Source organism: Brassica napus, chromosome C6, assembly GCF_020379485.1.
Source record: "Brassica napus cultivar Da-Ae chromosome C6, Da-Ae, whole genome shotgun sequence".
In the NCBI taxonomy this organism is placed as follows: Eukaryota; Viridiplantae; Streptophyta; class Magnoliopsida; order Brassicales; family Brassicaceae; genus Brassica; species Brassica napus.
Window position 1 is genome coordinate 14,006,458 of NC_063449.1, and position 27,630 is coordinate 14,034,087.

The following is a 27,630-nucleotide window of genomic DNA, read 5'->3' on the forward strand; positions in this document are numbered from 1 at the left end:
AGGAAATGTTTTCTAATATTCTGGTTTTATTAGCATAACCAGAGAATAGATTAAAGTGAAACCGAGATTGATTTAAAGATGAAACTAAAGATGGTTCAGGGAAAATGATCGCGTGCGGTTTAGTGAGAAAAGTCACATCAGCATTGTGAAATAGCTGACTCAGCATTATGAAATAGTGAGGTTATAATTCAAATTATAACGATTTCAGTAAGCGTGTCATCAGATAATAGTATGGTTTTAGTTGATAAGAATATAAATGCATGATTCACATAGGTGAAACCATAAAAAAGTGAACAATACCATGATAAGAAGAGTATGGGCCGGGCCGCCCATCAGAACCTACGAACAAGAATTTTAACAAATTAAACGAAATTCAGAATTAACCAAAATAAAAATTAGATTTGTAAAGAGAGGAAAAAAGGCTGTTGTTTCCTCATACGTTTCGTTCCTCCAATGCCAATTCGCAAATAACAACACAGAACACACAAATTACCAATTTCTTTTCTTCCTCCATCGCAAACAAAAACCCTAATTGCCTCCTTCTGATTCCATAAATTCCTCTTTCTCTCTCTCTCTCTGTCTATCGCGTTTCCAGTATTTGACTTGTGTGGGTGAAAATCCATTGGCTTCGATTGCATCTACGAGACGCCTTGTTTCCTGCGTTTAGACGAACAATCTCCTTCCGGACTTTTAGGGTTTTGGTGTCCTCTCTCTCGCCTTTCTCCATCCTTGCTTTATCGGGTTAGGGATAATTTTGGCTGTTTTTTTAGATTGTCCCCGATAAAATAGAGAATAGAGAGGCATACGCGTTGGTGTTAGGGTTTCTTGTTTTCGTTTCATCATTGGAGTTGTCGCTTAGGCACTGAACCGGCGGGTGGTTCCGATGAGGGTGTTGTTTTAATTGTCATTTTACCCATTCTGCGTGAGAGATGGAAGTCTAGAAGGTTTTTTTTTTTTTTTTTTTTTAATCATCTGAAGATTGAATCTTGAGTTTGAGAAGCCGAGGGATTTGGATTTCCTCTCCTGGCTTCATTTTGTGACAAGGGAAGAGAAAAAGAAAAGAGTTTATAATTTTGTGTGGGAGGGTGAAGTAAGGTTAGTGTGTTTCTGTCTTTTATCTGATGAGGTACGGCTTTCATAATGGACAAAGGTGAACCCTCTTTAGTTCCGGAATGGTTGAGAAGTTCAGGGCATGCTTCTGGTGGTGGGAGTTCAAACCACCTCCTTATATCATCTTCTTCTCACTCAGGTATGCTCGAGTCCTATAGCATCTGATTGATAGTTTGTTGTTTGGTTTGTCTGCATAAGGTGATTTTAACTGTTTCCTGTTTTTTTTTTTTTTGGGTGATTAGATTCTGCATCTTTACCTCATAATAGTCGGAATAAGAACTCTTGGAACAAAAGTGATGTTGATTCCGTTCATTCTCCTTTTCTGGATCGATCTTCTTCTGCTAATTCCAGGAGGGGCTCTAGTAATGGGTCTGCTAAGCATCCGTATAGTAGTTTCAACTTCAATAGGAGTCAAAGAGATAAGGACCGCAGCAGGGACAAGGATAGGATAAGCTATGTGGATCCATGGGACCTTGACACTTCTCTCCCTCTCAGAAATATCTTAACTGGTAGGGATCAGGACCAACTGCGACGATCACATTCAATGGTGACTAGGAAACAGGCCGACCACTTATCTCGAGGGCTTTCAGTGGGCTTGAAAAATGGTGGTGGTAGTAGTAGTTACAACGGGAATGGTATACTTCATGGACCTAGCATTGGCAATAGTTTTCTGAGGACTGGTTTTGATAAGGATTTTCCTTCGCTCGGAGCTGAAGAGAAGCATGGTGGGCAAGACGTTGTACGGGTCTCATCTCCTTGTCTAGGCTCAGCTGTTCAGAGCTTGCCAGTTGGTAACTCTCCTTTGATTGGTGGGGAAGGTTGGACATCGGCTCTGGCAGAGGTTCCCAATGTCATCGAGAAGGCTTGTGCTGGGCCCTTAATTTCTCCGAAAGCTAATGTTGTTAACATAGGATCTTCAACTGGTCTTAACATGGCTGAAGCATTGGTTCAGTCTCCAGCAAGAACGCTTACCCCTCCACATGTATGATTTGTATCATCGTAGTTTTGGGTTTATTCTACACTTACATTTCTTCTTGTCTAAAGTAAGATAATAACCATTGTTTTTTCAGGGATCTTTGAAGACACAAAGACATGAGGACTTGGCAATCAAGCAGTCAAGGCAGTTGATTCCGGTTGTGCCGTCAGCACAAAAGTGCTCGGTAAGTGTTCCCCTTAGTTATTACTATTATTATTATTTTATCATCCAATCAATATCTGTTTTATTCAATTTGTCAGATTCTTAACTCTTCTGATAAATCCAAGACAAAGCAAATGGTTCGAGCTGGTGAAAGTTGTCTTGCTCCCTCAAGAAACTCCCAACAGCAGCCCTCTGTCCTGCTCGGAAATGTCCAGTCTAATCCTAGTGGTCAAATTAAATCAGAGAAGAAGCTGTTGGTTCTCAAACCTGCTTGGGAAACTGGTGTTGCTGCTGTTAAAGAATCTGGAAGTCCTAGTAGTAATCCAAACAGCAGACCCAACTCTAGCCAGCTAATGAATACTGCTCAATCACCACAATCTGCTACTGTGAGAAGTACAAACAACAGCCCAAGGGAGCACAAGGGAATAACCTCCTTCACCATGACATCTGGGCAAACCATTGAAAAGAAACCTTACTTAGCTCAGACTCAGAGCAGGCATGCATTTTTCAGTGCTCTGAAGCAGAAAACCATATCATCAACAAACATCTCTACCGATCCTGTTAACCCTTCAACCACTCGCGTCTCTTCTTCCGTTGAGGAAAAAGTACTCACGTCAAAGGAGCTTGTAGCTAGTGACTCGTCAAGTTCGCAGGTTACATGTGGTCTTGAAGTCACTCAAAGGAATACTATTGGTTTTGAGGCAGCAGACACTCCAGATGAGGAAGAAGCCGAGTTTCTCAGATCGCTTGGCTGGGATGAAAACAATGGCGAAGTTGAAGCTCTTACAGAGGAGGAGATAAAAGCTTTTAATGAACAGGTAAAAAACATAACTACGCTCCTTTGACACTGTCTCGTTATCTTGTAAGATTAAAAAGAGTAACAATGGTTGTATCCTTGCTTTGTTCAAACAGTACAATAAGCTGAGGCCGTCACTTCCGCAGAAACTGTCCATCATACAAGAGCAAGACAGTGTAACTTAGGATCTTCGAAACCAACCTTACAAACTGAAGAAATTACTGTTTTTTTACTCCATGGAACATAGTTTCTAATTTCTTTTTTTTTTCTTGAAAAAAAACTGGTTACTACTTTTGGCAATAGAAGGGAGAAAAGCAGGAGGGGTTTTTGGGTTTTGTTTGATGGTTTTTAAAATTTGTGCTAAGAAGCTTATCATGAGGGCCACGAGGCTTGAGTGTGCGATAAGTGTCCTGCCCTTTTCGGACTTTGTAGATCTTTGGTCAGTTGACAAAGAAAAAAAGTAGATCTTTGGTCTGGAAAAATGTCTCAGCTCTCACAAATAATTTTCACGCCATCTTATTTGGTTTCAAATGTTTGACAAGGTAGGAGAAAACTATTTAGATACTCGAAAGGAATCTTTTGAAAATAGGATAATCAAATACAAATCACGGAAAATCATTTAAAATTCTTGCAATACCAACACAAAGGTTCAAATTGATGCTGCATCACAACATCAGGACGAGTTCGACCTTGAATCTTGGAGAATCCTTATTGGACCAATATGGTGTGGAATGTCGATGTGGCGATCAAATTAGTTATTGAACCAGAGGTGATCCAACATACAATTCAACCAGCCAAAACGCCAACTACGACATATGTTCAGTGAAAATGTTATATCCTACAAATCAAGAGGGATTTCACCATAAATCCAATTTTCATAGATTCTATATTCCTATTTTGTCCAAGTGGAATCAACCCTAAAGCTATCCGGACCGGTTCGATACGAATTTTACAAATTAAAGGTTTCCAACCCGTCCATCAAGCCCAATTAAAAAGCGGCTAAACCCAAACCAAATTATAGACTTGTGGATGGATCTCATAGCTTTCCAACAAGTTCAAAGAAGAGAAATGGTCACAAAAATATGAAGTTTATAGTCCATTTCCCAAAACTAGCCAAACCAGTTCTACACTTACCTAAATTGGAAGATCCAGGTTTGCCATCAAACCAAACTCAATTCTGGCAACCATGCGACTTTATCCATCTTCTAGAGGCCTTCTGTAATGTTCTAATGAGCACCAAACCACACTAGATCAGGTGAATTCTTGAAGAAATTATCTAACCAACCCGGACGATTATGGAAAGATTAGACAACCTTTCAGTTTAATCCTTTCCAAACCAATCAATTCCGACCAGAAGACATTCTTCCTAAACCAGGATTTCCAGAATACAAACCCATCCATCAGGAAGTCATGCCATCAGCTAGCTTAGAGTGGACCAGCAAGCATATGAATAAGAAGAACTACATTTTCTCGCACTTGCTTATTTGGAGCTTTGGACTTAACTTCAACAGCTCTTTTCCGTTAATTGACGTGATCAGCACATATCAAGCACCCAGAAAGATCCTAAAGAAGCTCTATTATCCCTTAAAACCGTCCAGGTTCAAGATGGGTCAGATTCTTTATTTAGAGCCAAAATCCTACAAAATGCTTCGACAGCTAGTTTTCGATGTCTTGCTTAGTTTTTGATTTGTTTCCTTTGTTTTCTCTTTATGGACGTTAGACTTAGATTTCTCAGAAATATATAAGCTCATCTTCAACTGTACAAATCACCTTTCAATCAATAAAATTAGTATGCAAAACCTTGTCCTTTCAAAGAGTGTTCTTTAAATGTTCTTTAGACTTTAAGTGTGAGAAGCATTAGTAGTCTACTGAGCTCGTGGTTCCACAGGTTGCTTGAGATATTCATCAGCCTTGAAGATCACAGATGGAGAGAGTCTATCAACACCTACAGATGGAGAGAGTCAATCATCTATCTGCACCATCTCCATCATCGATCACCAAACATCTATCCATCAACCATTCCATCCTTTATATCTTTTAGTTTGTGTTCTTATTATATCATTCATAAACTCATTGTTCTTCTTTTTATTTCAGGATAGCTTGGATTAAAGGGACACTCATTATTCGACCACCTCCATTTCTACCGGTTTGTGGACCATCGCCCATTCCATCAACCCAGCTTGGATTAAAGGGACATAAATCCTTGTAATGTGTTATACCAACCTTGTCCCTAGTGATTATCCTTATCTTTCATGAACCATTCGTGAAACACCATCAGCCCGGTATTTGAGGTAAAATTGCCAACTCCTCCTCTCTAGGGTGGGTGACTTTTTGTGTTAGTTCTGCATGTGCCTCATTCCAAAGTGTTGATTCTGATTCTGCCAATTGAATAGTATCTCTAGGGTTGATATGTATGTTGCTGAAAACCATATTATTTTGTCCTTTCGAAATCTACCATAAAATCCATGCGAAAGGATGATTATCCACATGTGGTATAGTCCTCCATAACAAGTAGTCCATATTTTCAAGAATCGATTGGATAGGGAAGTCTCAAACGCTTTGCTCATATCTGTTTTGATTGCCATGAACTTGCTTTGGCAAGATTTATTGGTTCGTAGACCATGAAAGATTTCAGGGGCGATGAGTATGTTGCCCGAGATCAATCGTCCATCCATGAAAATTGATTGTGTTTCCAATATAAGTATTGGAAGACAACACTTTAACCTTCGACACAATACTTTGGAAATGATCTTATATCCTATATTGCATAGACTTATCAGTCGCAGTTTCGTCATTTTGATAGGTCTCTCTGGTTTTGGAATCAACATATATTTGTAATGTTCAACCTCACATCCAATTTTCCTGTTCTCAAAAGGTATTCCCCAGATCAAGAAAGTTCATATTTATGATAGGCCATGAGTTATGAAAGAAAAGCGTGTCATGCCATATGTACTGAGTGTTTTCTCTGAATGCATCATGAATAATGCTTTTCTTACTTCATCATATGTCACATTCCTAATCAACCTATGGTTCATCTGATAAGTAATGCTTGGTGGAATCACATTTAAAAAATTTCAAACTTTGAGGGTAATATGGAGCTGAATAAATCTTTAAAATATTATACTGCTATTTTTTTAACTTCTTTATCCTCTGTTATGCACGGTCCACCTTAATCATGTAAACTCACAATTATATTCCTAGCTTGACGCTTTTTCGTTAAAACATGATAAAATTTGGTGTTAAGATCCCCTGACGTGTACCACATGTTCTGACTCTTCAGGTCTCACTATTCTTCCTCATCTTTGTACACTTCTTGTAGCTTCTTTGTGACATCCACAATTTCTTCTTGAGTTCTACTATCATTCGTTTGCCCTTCCTCCAATGCCTTTTGTAGTTCATTGATCCTCTTTTTTTCATAAAGGGGATTTTTTTCTCCATCTAGCAAATTCATGACGGTAATTAATAAGTTGGTGACAAAATCCGCATTATTTCCTTCTCCTAATTAATTCCAGCCTTTACTAATAGAGTCTAGTAAACCATCATGCTCAGTCCATGTTTTATCGAACCGTAATCGTTCTTTTCTCTTGGGTACCTTGTCCTCAAGAAACATATATTATTATTTACACTAATCAACCAAATATATAATATTTCTAGAAAATCTTAATAATTAATCAGTTTTTATTAAAAATTTGAATTTCATTTTTAAGTATAACAAAAGCTGTCGAGAAAAATCTAACAAAATCCTACTAAAATGTAAATATTTTTAATAAAATAATATATTAGTTAATTTTATAATTAGTAATATAATAGTATTATAAATTAATATTAATTAAAATTTTACTATAAAAGCAAATAATTTTTAAAGATATTTTAATAAATTTTATAATTATAGTATATATTATATTAAAACAGAAGTGTTATACGAATTAAATATAAAAAATATTAAATTTCTAAATTAACCTTTTTAATAGTTTCATTAAACAAATTCTCATTCATCATTAAAACGGGTTAAAATTTTTAAACTATGTAATATTTCTATACAAAAGATAAATTTATTACAATAAGTTAGACTTTTATATCTATAACTATATATTAGTTTTTTATTTATTTTGAAACTCATAAAAATGTATAATCTAAAAATGTTTATATAAAAAATATAGTATATAACTAACCTTTACTTTATGTATTATTTACAAAATATTTTATTAGAAAATTTGAAATTTTAATAATTCATGAAAGATATTGATGACAAATCCATTTTAATTTTAAATTTAATGTTTATTTTAATTATAACACAATGTTTTTATTAAAATATAATTTTTTTAACAAAAGTTGAAATATTTTTTTTTTATAAAATAGTGAATTAATGTAGTAACAAAAAAAATTCAAAAGTCATATAATCTTCCAAACTCAAATATAGTTACATAGTTTTCTAATTTTTATTGACTAAATAGACAATTTTGAAAATAAATATTCTAAACTGAAAAAGATAATATTCCAATTTATACAAAAGTTAAAATCAGAGATGCTAAATTATAGATTTTAAAAATGCAACATTGAAAAAAAATTATTTTGTAAGAATCAAAAATAATATTATATTTTTGAAATCTTAATTTAATAACAAAGAATCAGAAAACTTAATACTATAACATCCAAAAAATATTATGTAACGATAAATTTTTTTAAAGTATTCTCGTAGATGCTACTAAGTATAAAATTTACTAAAATAATAGGGTTATGTTATTTAAATAGAACAATGTAGTTATTTATAATTCGCGCAAAATATAAAAAAATGATAGATGTTAAAATATGTTTTTATAAACAAAATATGAAAATATAAATTATCCTAAATAAATATCCTTTCTATAGTATGACTAAATAAAATTTAAAAATGAATTTTATGCAAATTGTAGAATTTTGTTTTAAAAACATAATTTAAATAAAATTCTCTATTTGATTATTTTCAAATTATGAATTTATTATAAGGAAATGTAAAATGATTAATAACAAATTAAAATTTATAAACTCAATAAGATTAAAATGTATAAAAACAATAAGATTAAAGAGTTACACAATAAGATCTATGTTTAAACTCTTGTTAATTAGTTGATTTTCAATGCTGAACTGGACGTTCTTGTAGATCTTTGAATCATTATTGGTCAGTAAAAAAATTAATTGAAATAAAAAAAACGAAAAAAACATATAAAAATGGATATACAAAAAAAAAATTGTCGAAAGAGAACAAATAAATAATTGGACACGACACGATGAGTTTGCCCTAAAGGATGAACCACAATCACGCGTTTCCAGCCTCCTTCCTTTGTCATTTATATATAAATACACAGAAAACGTCTCTAGCTGAGGTGCTTTCTCTCATTCTTTTATCGGCGCAAGCGTTCATCTTCCGCTCTCAAACGCACGAGAACTTTTCGTTCGTCCATCTTAAGAGGTAATTGATTCGTGTGTTGCTGATATTACTTTGCGATTACGATTTAACTTAATATTAGATTAATCAACCATCTGATCCGATTGTTATCCAAAAAATATCGAGTATAGATTCTGAAGATCTCTACATGTACTATAATCAATTTGAATGGCCCATGGTTAATCTCAAGAAATTATTTTTGGAATCGTTAGAAATTGATTGTTTCATTGAGACAAGGGTGGGCGTTGTTTAATTGTGTATGTCGATGATATATATTTGATTCGATGATGCGGTAGTGGGTTTTTATATTGTAAATCTCGGAACCTTTCTTTGTTTCCTGTTATTGCTTCTTTGAAATTTTTGTTTGTTTGTGTGTTTCAAGATTTATGAATTTTCCGGTTAGATCTCTGTGCCTTGTTGTTTAAAATTGAAACGCTCAAATTTCCGTACCTTTGTTTCTTCTTCATTTGGGGCTGAATCTTTGTCTTTATTGTGTTTTTACAGGAAGTTGGCAGTTAAAGCTGCTGGGATTTTACATATTGTCGAAAGTGGAGTGTGAAGAATCTTTTATGTCTGAACAGGCTTCTCTCTTTCAATCGTCTATACAGCTTTTAGGAGAGTACTGTCCTACTTCCAGGAAGAAGTCCACTCGTCTTGGATCTTCTTTTGAGGCCTTCAACAACACAAGCAGTTCCAGCTTTCAGTTTCTCTGCCTCTTCTGACATTTCCCGCCCTATTTTGTGCTTTCTTCTAGTCATCAAAATCAAAATGGCTTTACAAAACATTGGTGCCTCCAACCGTGACGATGCGTTCTACAGGTACAAGATGCCGAGGATGATGACCAAGATCGAAGGTAGAGGTAACGGCATCAAGACTAATGTTGTTAACATGGTTGAAATCGCCAAGGCCTTGGGGAGACCTGCTGCTTACACGACCAAGTACTTTGGCTGTGAGCTGGGTGCGCAGTCCAAGTTTGATGAGAAGACGGGAACCTCATTGGTTAACGGAGCCCACGACACTTCCAAGCTTGCGGGGCTTCTTGAGAACTTTATCAAAAAGTATGTCCAGTGTTATGGATGCGGAAACCCCGAAACCGAGATACTTATCACCAAGACGCAGATGCTCCAGCTGAAATGTGCGGCTTGTGGGTTTATCTCGGATGTCGATATGAGGGACAAGCTCACTGCGTTTATTCTGAAGCATCCTCCAGAGCAAAAGAAATCTTCGAAAGACAAGAAATCTATGAGGAGAGCTGAGAAAGAAAGGCTGAAGGAAGGTGAAGCGGCTGATGAGGAGATGAAGAAACTTAAGAAGGAGGCTGCCTCTAAGAAGAAAACAACTGCTGGTAGTTCGAAAGAGAAAGTTTTGAAGAAGAAAGATCATTCCCCACCTCCAAGCCAGTCTGATGAAAATGAGCAAGCAGACAGTGAAGAAGAAGAAGAAGATGATGATGATGTCCAGTGGCAAACAGATACATCGCGGGAGGCTGCTGAAAAACGAATGAAAGAACAGCTCAGCGCTGCAACAGCAGATATGGTGATGCTAACTACGATGGAAGAGAAGACGCCAGCAGTTGTGGAGAAGAAGTCGCTTGAAGTGCAGCAACCATTGAAGAAGCTACATGAGAATGGCATCGGCAAGATCCTTGAAAATGCTCATGAAAAGCTTGTGAGTGAGATAAAAGAGCTTCTTAACAACGGTTCAACTCCTTCCCAACTCAGAACCGCCATATCGTCAAACTCCGCCACTCCTCAGGAGAGGATGGACGCCTTGTTCTCTGCTCTTTTTGCTGGCCAAGGGAAGGGGTTCGCTAAAGATACTCTCAAGAAGAAGAAATATCTCGTGGCGTTCATGATGATGCAAGAAGATGATGGAGCTCCTCGGCAGATGGTTTTGCTTAACGCAATTGAATCTTTCTGCGAGAAAGCTAATGCAGAGGCTGCTAAAGAAGTCGCTCTTGTTATCAAAGGTTTTTATGATGAAGACCTTCTGGAGGAAGATGTCATTTTTGCATGGTACAATAAAGGCATCAAAAGCTCGCCGGTGATGAAGAACGTGACTCCTTTTATCGAGTGGCTCAAGAACGCGGAGTCCGAGTCCGAAGAAGAGTGATGCTTCCTTCCTTTATTAAGGGTGGTTTAAAATTTGGTTTGTGTCTGCGTTTGTCTGGTTTCAGTGTGCGTCTTGGAATAAGGTACGAGGACAGTGGCCAAGCTGTCTTCACGTAATCAGCTGTGGTCATCGTTGCTCTCCGCTGTTTTCTTTAGATGATCTCTCGTCTTTCTGTTTTAAAGATTCAGACGGTTTGTTAAAGTTTCAGACTGTTTTGTTAATGTTATCTCTGTTTTAAAGCTAAACAAGTTTTTTTGAAATCATTAATTCATTATGCAAATTACCATTGTACCATTTTCCATATATCTCTAATTATATATATTTTGTCGGTCCAAACCATTACACTATAGAACACGGCTTATTCATCCCCTATAGAACACTAACTCATTTTGAGGATTTAACAATTTATCTCCAACCTTGTGATCAAAGTCATAATGAAACACCTTTTCTTCGTAATTGTCCTTGTGCTTTTGATCCTTGTTGCGATTGGGATACTCGTGATTGTGATAGTTGTTGTGATCGTGAAGCTCTTCCTTAAATCAAAATAAATGAAAATGTAGCAAATAAATTGAAAAATTTCAACGACATACGAAACCTATTTTTTTGGTCATTCTCATGGCTTCTTTGAATGGCTCTCCACTTGGATTTTTACAACCTTACTTATTGTGTGCATTTTCCTTGGAGTTTGAGCATGTCATCACTTTTTTATGCAGTGTCAATTGGGTATTACTTGATCCATATTCAATTTTTTCTTTTTTTCCTAGCATAATTACTTGGTCTTTCCGGATTGCGTTTTTTCCATGGTGGTAGCAAGACAACTAGCATATTTGGTCTAGGCCAAAACTTCATCACTTGTAAAGGCTTTATACTATCTTTATATATTTCTCGCTACTTTTTTTTTGTTGTACAATACTCATTTACATAAGTTTCAACATTTTTTATATATTATACTTGCAGCATGAACACAAGGAATTTCTACCGTTTGCCACTTCCAGCAACCACAAATCTTCTCATTCATATCAACAACATAGTTAAACATTATTGATCTCTACCTCATGCAAGTTATTTATGGCCAAGTTGTGGATGCAAATTTTTGACCCATTTACTATCTCTTATTATCCTCAACGCGTTGGGGGAAAATTAATTCTAACTTCAACAACCTCAATTTCAGGTGACTCTTTACTTGGTGGCACACACTCATGCTCAACATCTCTATCTCCTCCAGCTCTAGACTTCGTCGCGGTGGAGGAGATCCAACTCTGGCTTCAACATCTTCAGTTGTAGGTGCCTTTTCAATTGACACGAGAGATTTGTCTTTGATACTAATAATATGTATCTCATGTTTTCGAGACAGTCTCGCTCGACAGTGCTACAGTGTCGCTGGACAGTGCTACAGTGTCGCTGGACGCTGCTACATTGTCGTTGCGTTGCTACAGTGTCGTTTCTGTTCATCATTTTTTAGTCTAAAAACGTGAAAATACCTATAGTTGGTTGCCTCCCATTAAGCGCTTGTTTTTAGCCAGTAGCTTGATTTCTAGAGATCAGATGTGGTATAGACGAGAACGAGAACTTTCTCCAAAACAAGTCTCAATGTTTATTTTCTTCATCTTCATCACACTGCTCGTGAAAAGCCTTCATAGAATCTTCTCCTTTGTCTATCATCTCAACAATAAAGAGTGCTTGAACCTTTGCAAATGACTGTGAGAAACCTCTACTACGCACTCTGTATTTTCTGGCACCATTTGAGAAGTGTGAAATCAATGAAAACTGAGTAATGCCCTTGGTCCTTTTTCTTCTCCTCTTCTTCCTCTTCTTCCCCTAACCCCCTCTAGACTTGTCTGGCGGTGGTGCCTCCATCAAAAAGATTTCGATACACTTCACACTCCTTGTGCTCTAATACGCCACGGGTGTTGAGACACCGAAGTGGTGTCGTTCGAAACTGCTACCGATGGGCCTCGGTCCACATCATATTTATATCTCAAGCATGTCTTAGGAGCTATTGCATGCAGATGATCATAAAATACCTCAATGAAAGAACCTAAATGCACACTTCTATCAGGTAGAATAGGAAATTCATCTTCAGAAAGAGTGCAGGGAATCATTAACTTCACAAGGTCATGTATCTTTTTCACTCTTTTGTGAAAACCATCAGCCTTTTCTGCATAGATAGTTGATTTCAGATGTTCGGGGACAGCAAGGTGTGAGGCTTTGGACTTGTCCATTATCTTCTTAACTTGTTACAACTCAATCATGCAACTTGGTAGTTCGTTCAACCATGAGTGTCGATCTATAGAAGGTGGGTACCGATTGATACTAGCCTTTGGTGAAGTGTCCAGATCTTTTCCCGTAGGATGTTGATCGACATCAAGCTTCAATTTTGAGTCCTGGCCCAAGTTTTCAATCTGTTCATCATCCCCTATCTCCAAAAAATCTTTCATAGTGATTTCTCTATTCAAATCTAAATTTTCAGACTGTTCTTCATCTTCTATCTCTAAGAAATTTTCCAAGGTGATTTCTCTATTCAAATCTAGGGCAAGATAACATCTTGATCTATCGGTGCTCTTGAGGAGTGTCAACGGACATGGGAAGATTGTATCGATCGACACTTAGATTGGTTCACATACTTCGTCCACTCCGTTCAGTTCTCCAAATCCATGATGTTCATTTCCTTTTGCCATAATAGGGTCGACAATCTGTCTTGGGTTTAGTTCTTGCTTATGCATAACATCATTTGTCTGCTGAACCTGAATATCTGGCTTTTTGACATGAGTGTTCAGAATTTCAAATTCTCCATTCGTCTCATTGTAAATATAATCCAAATTCAGATTGCAATCAACAATATTTTTGCCCTTGCAACTTCTAAAAATAATTTGAGCACACAAACCATGCATTTTTGACATCAAATGACTATTATTTTACTCAAACTATAGGTGGTTTGCATTTTAAAATTTCTAATAGAGATAATAATACATAAAAAAGCTAATCTCCGATTTTCTCATCACACATATAGCGCAGTTCCAAACATGAACAGTTACGAATGTATAACTTCAAAAATATAATTAAATAACAAAGTAAAGGACTAATAATAATTATTTGAAAATATATTTGAAAATTTAGTTGATAGATCTTTGGAAGATTTTTAGATTGTATATGCTGAAATTTAGTTGAAAGCAGATATTTTCAGTAGAAACAAATATAAAATCATTAAAATTATGGTAAGCCATAAAACTATCCAAATTTTATGTTATGTTTATAAAATATTTATAAAAAATCCATTTCTGTGGTAAATAATGAAACACTTTGATCCTTGTTGTGATTGGGATTCTCGTGATTGTGATCGTTGCTGTGGTCGTTGAGCTCTTCCCTATATCAAAATAAGTAAAAATGTATGATACAAAAAAATTGACATGTAGCAAATAAATTGAAAATTTCAACGACATACAAAACCTATTTTTTTGGTCATCCTCATGGTTTCTTAGAATGATTCTCCACTTAGATTCTTACAACTTTATTCATCACTTTCTTCTGCCATGTCAACTAGGTAATACAGATCCAGATTCAATTTTTTCCATTTTTTCGTACATAATTACTTGGTCTTCCCAGACTGCGTTTTGACCATGGTAGTAGCAAGACAACTAGCATATTTAGTCTAGGTTAAAACTTCATCACTAGTAAAGGTTTTATACCATCTTTATATATTTCTCGCCACTTTTTTGTTGTTGTACAATATTCATTTACATAAATTTCAACATTTTTTACATATTATAATACTTGCAGCATTAACGCAAGGGATTTCTACAATCTGCCACTTCCTGCAACCACAAGTCTTCTCATTCATATCAACCACATAGTTAACATCATTGAACTCTACCTCATACAAATTATTTATGGACTAAAATCAAGCGCTTAGTGGGAGGAACCCAACTATAGGTATTATTCAACGTAGTGGGGGAAATTTAACTCTAACTCTAACAACCTCAATTTTAGGTGCCTCTCCACTTGGTGGCACACACTCATGCTCAACATCTCTATCTCCTTCCTGCTCTTGACTTCGTCGCGGAGGAGGAGATCTAACTCCGGCTTAAACATCTTCAGTTGTAGGTGACTTTAAATTAACACGAGAGATTTGTCTACGATACTAATAACATGTGTCTCATGCTCTCGAGACAGTCTCGTTTGACAGTGCTACAGTGTCGTTCGACAGTGCTACAGTGTCGCTCGACGCTGCTACATTGTGGTTACGTTGCTACAATGTCATTTCTTTTCATCATTTTTAGTCTAAAAATGTGAAATACCTATAGTTGGGTTCCTCTCACTAAGCGCTTGTTTTTAGTCATTAGCTTGAGTTCTGGAGATCAGATGTGGTATAAAAGAGAACGAGAACTTTCTTCAAAACAAGTCTCAATGTCTATTTTCTTCAGCTTCATCACACTGCTCGTGAAAGCCTTCATAGGCTCTTCTCCTGTGTCTATCATCTTAGCAATAAAGAATGCTTGAACCTTTGCAAATGACTGTTAGAAGCCTCTACTATGCACTATCTATTTTCTGGCACCATTTGAGAAGTGTGAAATCAATGACAACTGAAGACCGCTCTTGGTCCTTTTTCTCTGAACTCGCGGTGGTGCCTCCATCAAAAAAATTTCGACCCACTTCACACTCCTTGTGCTCTAAGACGGGTGTTGAGACCCCAAAGTGGTGTCGTTCGAAACTACTACCGATGGGCCTCGGTCGACTTCACATTTATATCTCAAGCCTTTCTTAGGAGCTATTGCATATAGAAGATCATCAAATACCTCAATTTAAGAACCTAAATGCACACTTCTATCAGGTAGAATAGAAAATTCATCTTCAGAAATTGTGTAGGTAATCCTTAACTTCACAGGGTCAGGTATTTTTCCATTCTTTTGTGAAAACCAGCAGCCTTTTCTGCGCAGATATGTGATTTCAGATGTTCGGGGACAGGAAAGTGTGAGGCTTTGGACTTGTCCATTCTCTTCTCAACTGGTTCCAACTCAATCATGCAACTTGGTAGTTCATTCAACCATGAATGTCGATCTATATAAGGTGGGTACCGATTGATACTAGCCTTTGGTGAAGTGTCCAGATCTTTTCCCGTAGGATGTTGATCGACATCAAGCTTCAATTTTGAGTCCTGGCCCAAAATTTCAAGCTGTTCTTCATTCTCTATCTCCAAGATATCTTCCATAGTGATTTCTCTATTCAAATCTAAATTTTCATATTGTTCTTCATCTTCTAGTTCCAAGAAATTGTCCAAGGTGATTTCTCTATTCAAATCTAGGGCAAGATAACATCTTGATCTATCGGTGCTCTTAAGGAGTGTCGACCGAAATGGGAAGATTGTATCGATTGACACTTAGATTGGATCACCAGTACCAGCTTCGTCCACTCCGTTCAGTTCTCCAAATCCACGCTGTTCATTTCCTTTTGCCATAATAGGGTCGACAATCTGTCTTAGGTTCAGTTCTTGCTTATGCACAACACCACTTGTCTGTTGAACCTGAATATCTGGCTTTTTGACCTGAGTGTTCAGAACTTAAAATTCTCCATTCGTCTCACTGTAAACAAAATCCGACTTCTGATTGCAATCAACAACTTTTTTGCCCTCGCAACCTTTAAAAATAATTTGAGCACTCAAACCATGTATTTTTTGACATTAAAAGACTATTATAATTTTTTTCTGATGAAATGTTAAATTTATTAATCATCAGTGAAAAGAATAGTTATGTACAAAGGACTTAAGATTGAAAAAGAAGAACCAGATTCCTAAACCCTATGTATGTGTTCTGTACCATTCTTGCATAAGATCTCTCATACGTTGTTTCTCCCAATATCTAGTAGCCAAAAGCTGACTACGAAAGGTTTTGTCAATGATCTTCGCCAATTGGTTATGCTGTCTAGGCTTCTTGAGATGCCTTCTATCATTTCTTTCCCTCCATATCATGTAGATTGTAGCTTGAAACACTAACCTCAATAGAATGTAGCCAAGATAGCTGAATCTATGAGTTATTAGGTGTTCAAGCGTACTTCCCCAGTCAGGATCAGGAGGTCTCCCCAACAACGTAACCCCCACTTCAATCCAGAGAGTTTAAGTTATGGACAGGCGAAGAACAGATGGTCCCTTGTCTCGTTTGGCTCTCCACAAATCAGACATCCTTGCACCTGTCCCCAAGATCTCATACGGTCTCCAGTTGACAATCTATTGTTAACAGCCAGCTATGTAATGAAAGCGAACTGGGGAACTCCAAGAGAGAACCAAATCAATTTATTCCATGGTTTGATCGGTCTGCTCACACGAATCTGCTTCCACGTCTGAGAGGTTGAAAAATGATTGCATAACTCATTCTCATTCTTCCTCCATAGAACAATGATATACCATGGATTTGACCCATTTTCATCTATGGTATGTAAGTATTTTACTATCTATATATTATATATTCTATCCTATTAGGTATGTTTTCAGGTTCAGGAGTATCTTGGAGTAAAGTGATGATTATGGAGTATTTAGAAGCTTAAAAGATATTTCATCCGAGCTGACCATTAGAGGTCGATACGAAGAAGAAGCAATCGTTCGACGCACATCCAGTGCCGTCGATCGATACAGAAGAGAAGCCTCGACGATTGAAGATTATGATCGATCGATGTACATCCTGTACCATCGATCGATGTACATCCTGTACCATCGATCGATGTCGAGACGCGAGATGCGCGACTTGGTTCCAGCCGACTTTAAACCCAAGGCTTCACCAAATTACAAGATTACCCCTGACGAGTTTTTAACCTAATAGTTATATACTTGCCTAAGTGTTAGGAGGCAAGAGAGCTTTTGGCCACCATTGTATTCTTATTTTCAGCAGAGAATTTTAGGAGAGAAAATCATAGAGAGATTTGTGATTGGAACTCCATTGATTCATCTATTCTATTCTATGCAGTTTTTATCTATATTTTGTGTCATGAATTGCTTAGCTATGTCTGAGTAGTTCACTTGTTAGATTTAAGGTTCAAATAGGTTAGAGGGATTAGCCCCAACTATAGATTTGCTAAGTTGTGATATTCATTGATTGATTGTTCATTAATGCTTGTTTTAGCCTTGCTAACTAGAACATGAACCTAGGAATTAGCATGAGTCAAGCATCCTTGACCATCCTGTCCTGAATCTAATCTGTCATGCTAAGACTGCTAGAGAGATGCTAACCGCTGATCTAGGAGACTAGTGAGCATTATCAACCTGCGCCTAAGGCTTAGCTAGAAGCAACAATCGATATTGTCTTCTGACAATCGATCGATATTGCGAAAGGTGTATTGATCGATATCCCTATAGGATCATCTATATCGACCGACACTTTCTTGTGATCAAAAGACGACAGTTGAGATCCAAGATCTAGTTAGTTAACCAGTGAAACATTACCATCACTGATCACTGTGATTAAGGAGTTGAGCTCTGATAAATCATGCATGCAACTGTTAGACATCTATAAGATTATAATCTCCAACACCTGAATAGAAACCCTGCATCTATATCTTCCAATAAGTTACACCCCCAATCATCTTGTTAGTCGAGCAATAGACTTGCTCAATTAGGATTGCTATTTACTTTTAAACCATAAAACAACAAACACTTAGAATTAATAATTTGACTAGATTTAATAGGTTCCCTAGCTCCTTGTGGATTCGATCCCTAAGTACTGCAACTAAACCTCTTATTTGAGAGAGTAATTCACTCCTTAGGGTAATTTGAGTGGTATCAAATTTGGCGTCGTTGCCGGGGAGCTTTGATCGCCGTTAGATTTAGTGTTATTAATTCTTATTCTTTTCTCTACCCCCATTCTGACACAAAATATTTTCTTGTCTTTTCAGGTGCATGCCCAGCAGTACCAGAAGCAACAAGGACAAACACCTGCTATTCTCAGAAGATCCTGCTCACTTGGAACGAACGATCCGCAAAGACCAACGTTCCACATCGCTCGACGCAGCAGCTTTCACGTCGACCGATTCTCACACCCAACCATCGACCGACACCCGACCTTTATCGTCGACCGATCTACATCGTTCGATACTACACCGCGTACATCGATCGATCATCAGTCGCGAAACATGGTTGCAATTGTTATTCTCAGACAAGACGAAAATGGAAACCTGTATGACCAGGATGGTCATCTGCGTAATGCAACATGTCAGAAACTAGACGCTCAGGGGAATGTAATCCCTGATACTGATGTTACAGGAGCTGGTCAACCTGTAGAAGAGGCTGCTCGACCAAGGGCACTGGCTGACTACAATGTCCAGATGAGTACTACGCCAACAGATCAGCTATTCGACTTCCATAGATTCAGAAGCAGAATTTCGAGCTGAAGCCTCAGTACTACACACTCGTGTCGCAGATACCCTACTCTGGGTTACCGCACGAGCATCCTATGGACCATCTAGAGAGGTTCGAGGATCTTATCGCTGCTATTCGTATGGATGGAGTCCCCGAGGACTACCTATTGTGCAAGCTCTTCAAGTATTCTCTGACTGGAGAAGCAATGCACTGGCTTAAGCAGCTACCCACATGATCTCTAACATCCTGGGCCGACATCAAGAATGCTTTCTTGCGAAACTTCTTCGATGAGGCACGCGCTGAAGACTTGAGGAGCAAAATTGCTACATTCGCGCAGGAGACTGGAGAGTCTTTCAAAGATGCGTGGATCAGATTCAAGTTCTTCCAGCGAGACTGTCCACACCACGGATTCAACGAAGTGCAACTGCTGAGCACTTTCTTCAGAGGTATCGCCTTGAGGTATCATATGGCTCTTGATACAGCTAGTGAGGAAAACTTCAACACCAGGAATCCGGTGGAAGCTTTGAGACTGATAGAAAATCTAGCAAACAACAGCAGCACCAAGAACACTGACTTTGAGAGGAAGACGTCTGTTGCATCCCTAGGGAAAGAGCAAATGGACGAAGTTAGAGAAAAGTTAGATGTGGTTCATGAGCTTATTAAGAAGCAGGTCTGCTCAGCTGAAGGAGAAGTAGCTGTAGACATGGAAGGAGAAGAAGATGTGAACTACATTGGAGGTACTGGATTTCAGAGGTCTGGAAACCAGGGTGGAAACATAAACTTCTATGGCAATGGTCAGAGGAGTAACCTGAGTTCACAGTTCCAGAAACCTTTCAGCAACAACAGCAGAGGCTATGGAAACTCATTTTACTAGAATCCACCACCACAGACTCAGGAAAGCAAGATTGAAGCAATGCTTGACAGAGTTATGGAAGGACAGCAACAACTCACTGTGGACTTCAATGGGAAGAAGATTCCGCCTACAACAGTCTGAACACGAGAATTGAGACCTTAGGGACTCAGGTGAGGAAGCTTGAAACGCAAGTGGTTCAGTCTGGAGACACTGTAAAAAGGCAAGAAGCCTTGGCTAGAGAGGCAGGAGTTGAGAAAGCAAAACACCACGTAAATGCCATCATAGATGATGATTTCTGGCAAGTGGTGAAGCATGAAAAGCTTGGAGAAGGAGACTTCGAAGTTGACAGGTCCATGAGTTTCGGCAGATCACTTTAGTGTCGACCGATGTCAATGGATGAACATCGCTCGACAGACTATGACGAAGATCGATCGATGGATTACTCTAACCATCGATCGATGTCATCTGCTAAATCGACTGCGGAGTGTAGTGCAGTTCGGATCATGACTCATGAGGAATTCACAGAAAAACATCCTCACCCACCCTCCACTTTCTACGTCAAAATCGATCGACGGCATGAGCCAGTAGTCGACCGACAGAGAGAGACTGATATCGATCGACCTCCTTCACCTCCCATCGATCGACGGGCACCTCTCACCTACCGAGTGCGATTACCATCTATTGATAGTGACCGAATCAACGCACTCAGACCACCACTTAAACCTTTAGCAAACCCACCAGAACCTACAACCAACCCTTCAGACACTACACCAGAGCCTATGAAAGTTGATGAGGCAACTGAAGGAAGAAGGTTAAGGAAAAGAAAGGAGAAGATTCCTAAAAACCTTAAGAGGGAAGCTAATGAGAAGGAGATGGATGGTTTCACTAAGAGAGTCCTCAGAATCCCAGTGGAGAAACCTTTTGATGAAGTTTATTACACACACCGGTTGTGGATGTTGTTCAGAGAGACTAAGGATACCGAGGAGGACATTAGGAGAATGTTTCATCATGTCAGGGAAATGATGAAACTAAGGATCACATTGAAGAAAAAGAGTGATCCTGGGAAGTTCGCAATACCATGTGTGGTGAAGGGTATTGAATTTCCCCATGCACTTTGTGATACAGGAGCATCAGTCAGCATACTACCTAAGGTCATGGCAGACCAGCTGGGTCTGAAAATAGAGCCTTCATCAGAATCTTTCACCTTCGTGGACCTTTTAGAAAGAAGCTCAAGAGGCATCATAAGAGACCTTGAGGTACATATTGGTAATGCCCTTGTCCCAGTAGATTTTCATGTCCTGGACATCAAGCTTAACTGGAACTCTTCACTTCTGCTTGGAAGAGCTTTCCTGGCTACAATAGGAGCTGTATGTGACATGAACACCAACAGATTGTGTCTGACACTCATAAATACAGACGTCCACTATGACCTAGTTAGAGTTGTGAGACAACATGTCAACCTCGTGGAGCTTGGAAATGATCTTGGCTACATTGCAGCATGCCATTGTGGAGTAGAGTACGAAACAGAGTACTCGGAATCGATCGACACTCACACTGCGTCATCGATCGATTCCAATGAGTCACCGACGACCGATGAACACTATCCCACGTCGCTCGACGAGTGATATATGGTGTTTTTAATACCATTATATGTGTTCTTTGAGTTAATTCTCAGTCCTAATTCGTGCTTATTTGATATCATTCCAGGTTTGGAGCAGGTGAAAGAGTAAAGAAGAGAGTGCCATGAAGGAAGAAGTCATTTTGGAATATCTAACGCAAAACAGCCAGTCGGATCAATCCGAAGGTTGTTCCCAAAGAGAGCAAGCGACTGACTGTTCCCGACTATTAAGAAAACCTCCAAGATTTCAGGGGTTTGCCCTAGATTTTCTCTCCTTTCTCTTTACCACTGGCGCCTCCATATAAAAAGCCGGTGCTATCATTTCTAATTTCTTACGCTAGTTTGAGAAGAGACCGAGAACTATTTTGGATTTAGCAACTTGTAAGGGAGAAGGCTTCATCTCTCATTTTCACGAGAAGATCATCCTGAACCCTTTTCTTTCTACTTTATTTTATATGCAGTATTATTCAGAAATCATGTCTGTGTTATCTTGCTTTATGATTGAGTAGTCGGCTGAGCTTGCTTAGGGTTTTAGGGTGTCAATCGCATGAGCTAAACGCAAATAAGTGATTTTAACTGTTCTTCATTCATATTGTTCTTACTGCTTGCATTGAATTGATTACTTAATGTTCGATCTCTAGTTTAATCACCTAGCTAACCGCTTAGGAGATAAATTGACATATATTGAATGAGCTTTATATCCCTAATCAGCGAGAGTAGATATTAGGGTATTAAGTGAACTAATCGGACCTGATCTCTAAGGCTTGTTATCGCGTCTTGTTCCAAGTAAGAGCTTAGGACTCAAGACCGATCAGCAAAGGGAACAAGTCCACGATAGTGGATTGTTCTAGCAGAGTGATCCGAGTTCTAGACTGCACCTCATTGCGCTTGAATAGTTGTTTGGTTCCGCATTGACACCCGATGAACAACCCTAAGCCGGCTTTCATTTAAATCGAATTTGAATCTCTAGGTATTCTAGTTACTTGCGTCACCATTGATTTTAAAACCCCACTTGTTTCCCAGCTTAATATTGAACTCATAAGAGTAAAGAGTAATCTGGTCCTCTGGATTGAATCTCAAATATTACAATTACCACTGTTAACTTGACAGTAGCAAGGATTGAATCTCAAATATTACAATTACCACTGATACTTTAGTGTATCAAGTTTTAGCGCCGTTGCCGAAGATTGAACCCGGGGCACCCACGTGACAGGCGGGAATACTTACCACTATACTACAACGTCATGCAGTTCGAGATGGATGAGCTGCTGCAGAAGCCGATGCTGGATGGACAGACTTTCGAGGTGGATGAAGGGATTGATCCGCTGCAACCTCGCGACGGGATGATCGAGGAGATTCTTACAGAAGATCCACTTGAGCTTGCACTAGTAAGAGCTGAGGCCGAGCAGAGTGTCGAGAACATTGACGCAGACGGGTATGCTAAGATGTTTGACTCCCAAGGAGTATGGGAAGAATGGTGGCGAGTCTAAGTCTGGGGGAAGAAAGCAGCAAGGACGAGAACACTCCAACTGGAGCGACCCCTTTACCGAACTCGCCTGTTCCGCCGAACCTACCTGATGATCCTTGGAGCGAGTTGAAGGCTCCCAAGGTTGAGCTAAAACCCCTTCCCAAGGGGCTCAGATACACTTTCTTAGGTCCGAATTCCACTTACCCAGTCATTGTGAACGCTGAACTCAATAATGTGGAAACTGCATTGCTTTTGTGTGAGCTTAGGAAGTATCGTAAGGCATTAGGATATTCACTAGCTGACATACCTGACATCTCACCTGATTTATGCATGCATAGAATACACCTAGAAGATGAATCAATGACTTCTGTTGAACATCAGAGGAGGTTAAACCCAAATCTAAAAGATGTTGTTAAGAAAGAGATAATGAAACTTCTTGAAGCGGGAGTGATATATGCCATATCTGATAGTAAGTGGGTTAGCCCTGTTCATGTAGTACCTAAGAAAGGTGGGATCTCTGTTATCACAAATGAAAAGAATGAATTGATCCCTACTAAAACAATGACAGGACATCGCATGTGCATTGATTTCAGAAAATTAAATGCAGCCACTAGAAAGGATCACTTTCCACTTCCCTTCATTGATCAAATGCTTGAGAGATTGGCTAACCACCCATATTACTGCTTTTTAGATGGTTATTCAGGTTTCTTTCAGATCCCTATCCATCCGGGCGATCAGGAGAAGACGACGTTCACATGCCAATACGGAACGTACGCATACAGGAGAATGCCATTCAGCTTGTGCAATGCGCCAGCAACATTTCAGCGCTGCATGATGTCGATCTTTACTGACCTGATTGAAGACATTATGGAGGTTTTCATGGACGATTTCAGTGTCTATGGAAGCTCCTTTAGTATCTGTTTGTCAAACTTGTGCAGGGTACTCAAAAGGTGTGAGGAGAAACATCTGGTGCTCAATTGGGAGAAGTGCCACTTCATGGTCAGAGATGGGATTGTTCTAGGGCATAAGATCTCCGAGAAAGGCATTGAGGTAGATAAGGCAAAGGTCGAGGTGATGATGAGCTTGCAGCCACCAACAACTGTGAAAGCTATCAGAAGCTTCATGGGTCACACAGGGTTTTACAGGAGGTTCATCCAAGATTTCTCAAAAATAGCGAGACCACTCACCAGACTGCTCTGCAAGGAGATCAAGTTTGATTTCGACAGCGAGTGCTTAGCTGCGTTCCATACGATCAAAGGAGCTCTAGTCAGCGCACCTGTTGTACAACCGCCAGACTGGGATCTCCCTTTTGAGATCATGACTGATGCTAGCAGTTTTGCAGTTGGAGCAGTCCTTGGGCAGCGCAAGGATAAGAAACTTCATGTGATCTATTACTCAAGCAAAACCATGGATGAAGCTCAATGCAGATACGCTACGACTGAGAAGGAACTCCTGGCTATTGTTTTTGCATTCGAGAAGTTCAGATCCTACCTGGTGGGATCAAAGGTGATTGTGCACACAGACTATGCTGCTCTTAAGTACTTGCTCACAAAGAAGGATGCAAAACCGAGGTTATTGAGGTGGATTCTTCTTCTCCAAGAATTTGATCTCGAGATAAAAGACAAAAAGGGAGTCGAGAATGGGGTTGCAGACCACTTGTCCAGAATGAAGATTGAGGACGACACGGCTCTTGATGAAGAACACACAGTGGAACACGTCAACACGATTGGTCTGCGCTTCGCGGAACAACCCCTGAGCATAACATCCGATTGTTCTCGCGTACCGGAACAACCAGTAGCCGCGATCCAAAAGTAGTACTCTCACCTCCCCTGGTTTGCTGAGATTGCGAACTTCCTAGCTGCTGAAAAGGAACCACTAAGTTCACTGGAAACGAGAAGAGAAAATTCTTAAGAGAGGCGAGGCAGTATGTTTGGGATGAACCGTACTTGTACAAACATTGCAAGGATGGCATATTCAGAAGGTGTGTTCCAGAGGCAGATATTCCAGGGATTCTACATCATTGCCATGGTTCCTCTTATGCAGGGCACTTCGCCACATTCAAAACGGTGGCCAACTATGTTCAGAGATGCTCACGCCTACATAGCTCAATGCGATGCATGCCAGCGACTTGGGAACATCAGCAAAAGGAATGAAATGCCTCAGAATTACATTTTAGAAGTTGAGGTGTTCGACTGTTGGGGAGTCGACTTCATGGGACCTTTCGCTCCGTCCTTCAAGAACGAGTACATCCTGGTCGCGGTTGACTATGTCTCCAAGTGGGTAGAAGCAGTGGCGAGTCCCACTAATGATGCAAAAGTGGTGACTAAGATGTTCAGCTCCATCATCTTTCCGAGATTTGGGGTGCCTAGAGTGGTCATTAGCGATGGCGGAACACACTTCATCAACAAGGCATTTCAGGGCCTGTTGAAGAAGAATGGGGTGAAACACAAGGTGGCTACCGCTTATCACCCCCAGACGAGTGGACAGGTTGAAGTTTCCAACAGGGAAGTCAAGAACATTCTACAGAAAACTGTCAATACCTCGCGCAAGGAGTGGTCGCTTAAGCTGGACGATGCTCTCTGGGCCTACAGAACAGCCTACAAAACGCCGCTAGGGACCACCCCCTATCACCTGGTCTACGGTAAGGCTTGTCATCTTCCTGTCGAGCTCGAATACAAGGCTGCATGGGCGGTCAAGTTACTGAATTTCAACGTCAAGCCAGCAACTGAGAGGCGCATGATCCAAGTCCATGAGCTGGAAGAGATAAGGCACCTCGCCTATGAGAGTTCCAAAATTTATAAGGAGAAGACCAAAGCCTACCATGACAAGCAAATCATTGCCAGACGTTTCGAACCAAACGATAAGGTCTTGCTCTTCAACTCCAGACTTAGGCTGTTCCCAGGCAAGCTGAAATCTAGATGGTCCGGACCCTTCACCGTTAAGGAAGTCCGCCCATACGGAGCTGTTGTGTTGCTGGACAGAAAGGGAGATGAGTTCGTCATCAATGGTCAGCGCATCAAGCATTACCTTGCTGACTCCACTATCGCAAAGGGTGAAGAAGTTCCCCTAAGCGATCCCCCATCAGCCTGATCGGCTGAGCCAAGTCAAGCTAATGACTTTAACTAAGCGCTTGGTGGCAGGCAACCCACTGGTGAGTGTATATATTGTTTTCTATAGTCTATTTTATTTCTTTTCAGATTTAGTTGCCGGTCAAAAAAAGAAAAAAAAAAAAAAGAAAAAAACAGAACACTTCAGTCAGAACAACCGAAGGACTGTTCTTCTGGTGGAACAACCCATCGCCTGTTCCAGGTAAGTGTTCCGGACCCAAAAACATTAAAAATAATAAAATAATAAAAAAGAGAGAGAGAGAGATAATGGAGAGCGGTTAGGGTTCGCCTATTTAAGGCCTCACCATTCCATTTTCCCCTTTCACTCAGCCGTACATTCCTCCCTCTCTTGCGATTTTGAAGCCATCACCAAAACTTAAATTCTCACTCTTTTTAAGTGATTCTTGCTTCTAATCCAATTGGATTTTCGAGTTCTCTCTGTTTTTACAGTCCATTTGCTCCGATTATCACGGTAAGAGGCTCGGCAATCAAAATACAATCGCGATTTCGGTTTGAAAAGCTCACCCTTCTAAACCGCTTTGATAGTTCGATTCTTGTTAGAAATAGCTTGATCCGAAATTTCCTTTTGCTGTTAGGGTTGATTTTAGAAGTTGAACTTTTGTCTCTTAGCCCTAGAGAATCGCGGTTTCATTGCCCCTTTGTTTGAGCAAGTTCCGATTTAGACAAAATGTTGCATCTTGATATACATTGCTCATATGAATTGTGATTGTGAAAAGTTGAAATGGTCTGATTTGGCGAGTTGATGTTCAAGTTTGTTGAAGGCGGGTTGCTTAGAAGGAAAAATGAATAGTTCCTAAAAGAGGATTAGTTTAATCCCTTTTGTTCTATGCAACCGAGGATGGAACTAATGAAAAACTTTTGTTTGCCTTGCAGATGCCTCCACGCACCAAGCAATCGGCCAATAGAACAAGGAAGACGAACAACACGCCCCCACAGCAAGCATAACAACCAACCTCCACCTCTTACCCTTGGCCGCGAGAACAGGAGGACGAGCCAGTCAATCTCGATGACGCCATGATTTTAGATTTCAATTGCGAAGGGTGGGACAAGGAGACAGCTAGTCGGTACAACACTCTCCTCAAGGCCGAGATACTACCTACCCGTTTTTGCCACGCTGAGACTATCGTTGAGCTCGGTATCGACGAGGATGTGTTCGAGACGCTGCAAGCGATGGGGATCGCTTCCCTTTGTTACGGTACGCACGAGCTCTACCCTGACCTTGTCCGCCAAGTGCTCGCCACTTCCACCATCAGCTATGAGGACTTCTCTGCTCCTTCCTACGCCAACTGCTCCTTCTCATTCATGGCTGATGGAGAGTATTGCTCACTGTCCCTCGACAAACTCAACGAAATCTATGAGATCGCGAATGAGCCGAGAGGGGTAGCAGTGGCGAAAAAGTTTGCCCCATCAAACACCTTCTGGGACTTCATCGCGAATGGCAACTTCACACCTGGCAAAGCCTACCAGTCGCAGATCAGGAACCCGACACTTAGAGTCATTGCAAAGATCATTTCAAACCTCCTGTTCGCCAAGGATCAGACTTCCAAAGTGACAAACGGGGAGCTGCAAACCCTGTATGCAGGTATTGAGGATGAGATCCGCGCTTCAGGGTCTGGCATTCCAAATCAGAAGGTCAAGACTAAC

General features: G+C 39.6%; 3 protein-coding genes and 1 non-coding gene across 4 annotated transcripts; 3 read left to right on the forward strand and 1 right to left on the reverse strand.

Moving 5' to 3' along the window:
- Positions 1 to 386: 386 nt before the first annotated feature.
- Positions 387 to 3,526, forward strand: LOC106402339. Its single transcript, XM_048760985.1, has 5 exons — positions 387 to 1,249; positions 1,353 to 2,092; positions 2,181 to 2,270; positions 2,347 to 3,066; positions 3,161 to 3,526. Exons 1-5 carry the CDS (start codon positions 1,141 to 1,143, stop codon positions 3,227 to 3,229), a joined length of 1,728 nt encoding a protein of 575 aa, XP_048616942.1. The 5' UTR covers positions 387 to 1,140; the 3' UTR covers positions 3,230 to 3,526.
- A 4,743-nt stretch (positions 3,527 to 8,269) lies between these two features.
- On the forward strand, positions 8,270 to 10,844 carry LOC106364977 (probable eukaryotic translation initiation factor 5-1). Its single transcript, XM_048760986.1, has 2 exons — positions 8,270 to 8,493; positions 8,974 to 10,844. The coding sequence occupies exon 2, from the start codon at positions 9,238 to 9,240 to the stop codon at positions 10,579 to 10,581; it is 1,344 nt and encodes a 447-aa protein (XP_048616943.1). The 5' UTR covers positions 8,270 to 8,493; positions 8,974 to 9,237; the 3' UTR covers positions 10,582 to 10,844.
- An 8,378-nt stretch (positions 10,845 to 19,222) lies between these two features.
- LOC125589459 lies at positions 19,223 to 19,330 on the reverse strand. The gene has a single exon (XR_007325647.1). It is a non-coding gene; the product is annotated as a small nucleolar RNA R71 (small nucleolar RNA).
- A 5,493-nt stretch (positions 19,331 to 24,823) lies between these two features.
- On the forward strand, positions 24,824 to 25,948 carry LOC106403463 (uncharacterized protein K02A2.6-like). The gene has a single exon (XM_022704416.1). The coding sequence runs from the start codon at positions 24,824 to 24,826 to the stop codon at positions 25,946 to 25,948; it is 1,125 nt and encodes a 374-aa protein (XP_022560137.1).
- Positions 25,949 to 27,630: the final 1,682 nt, after the last annotated feature.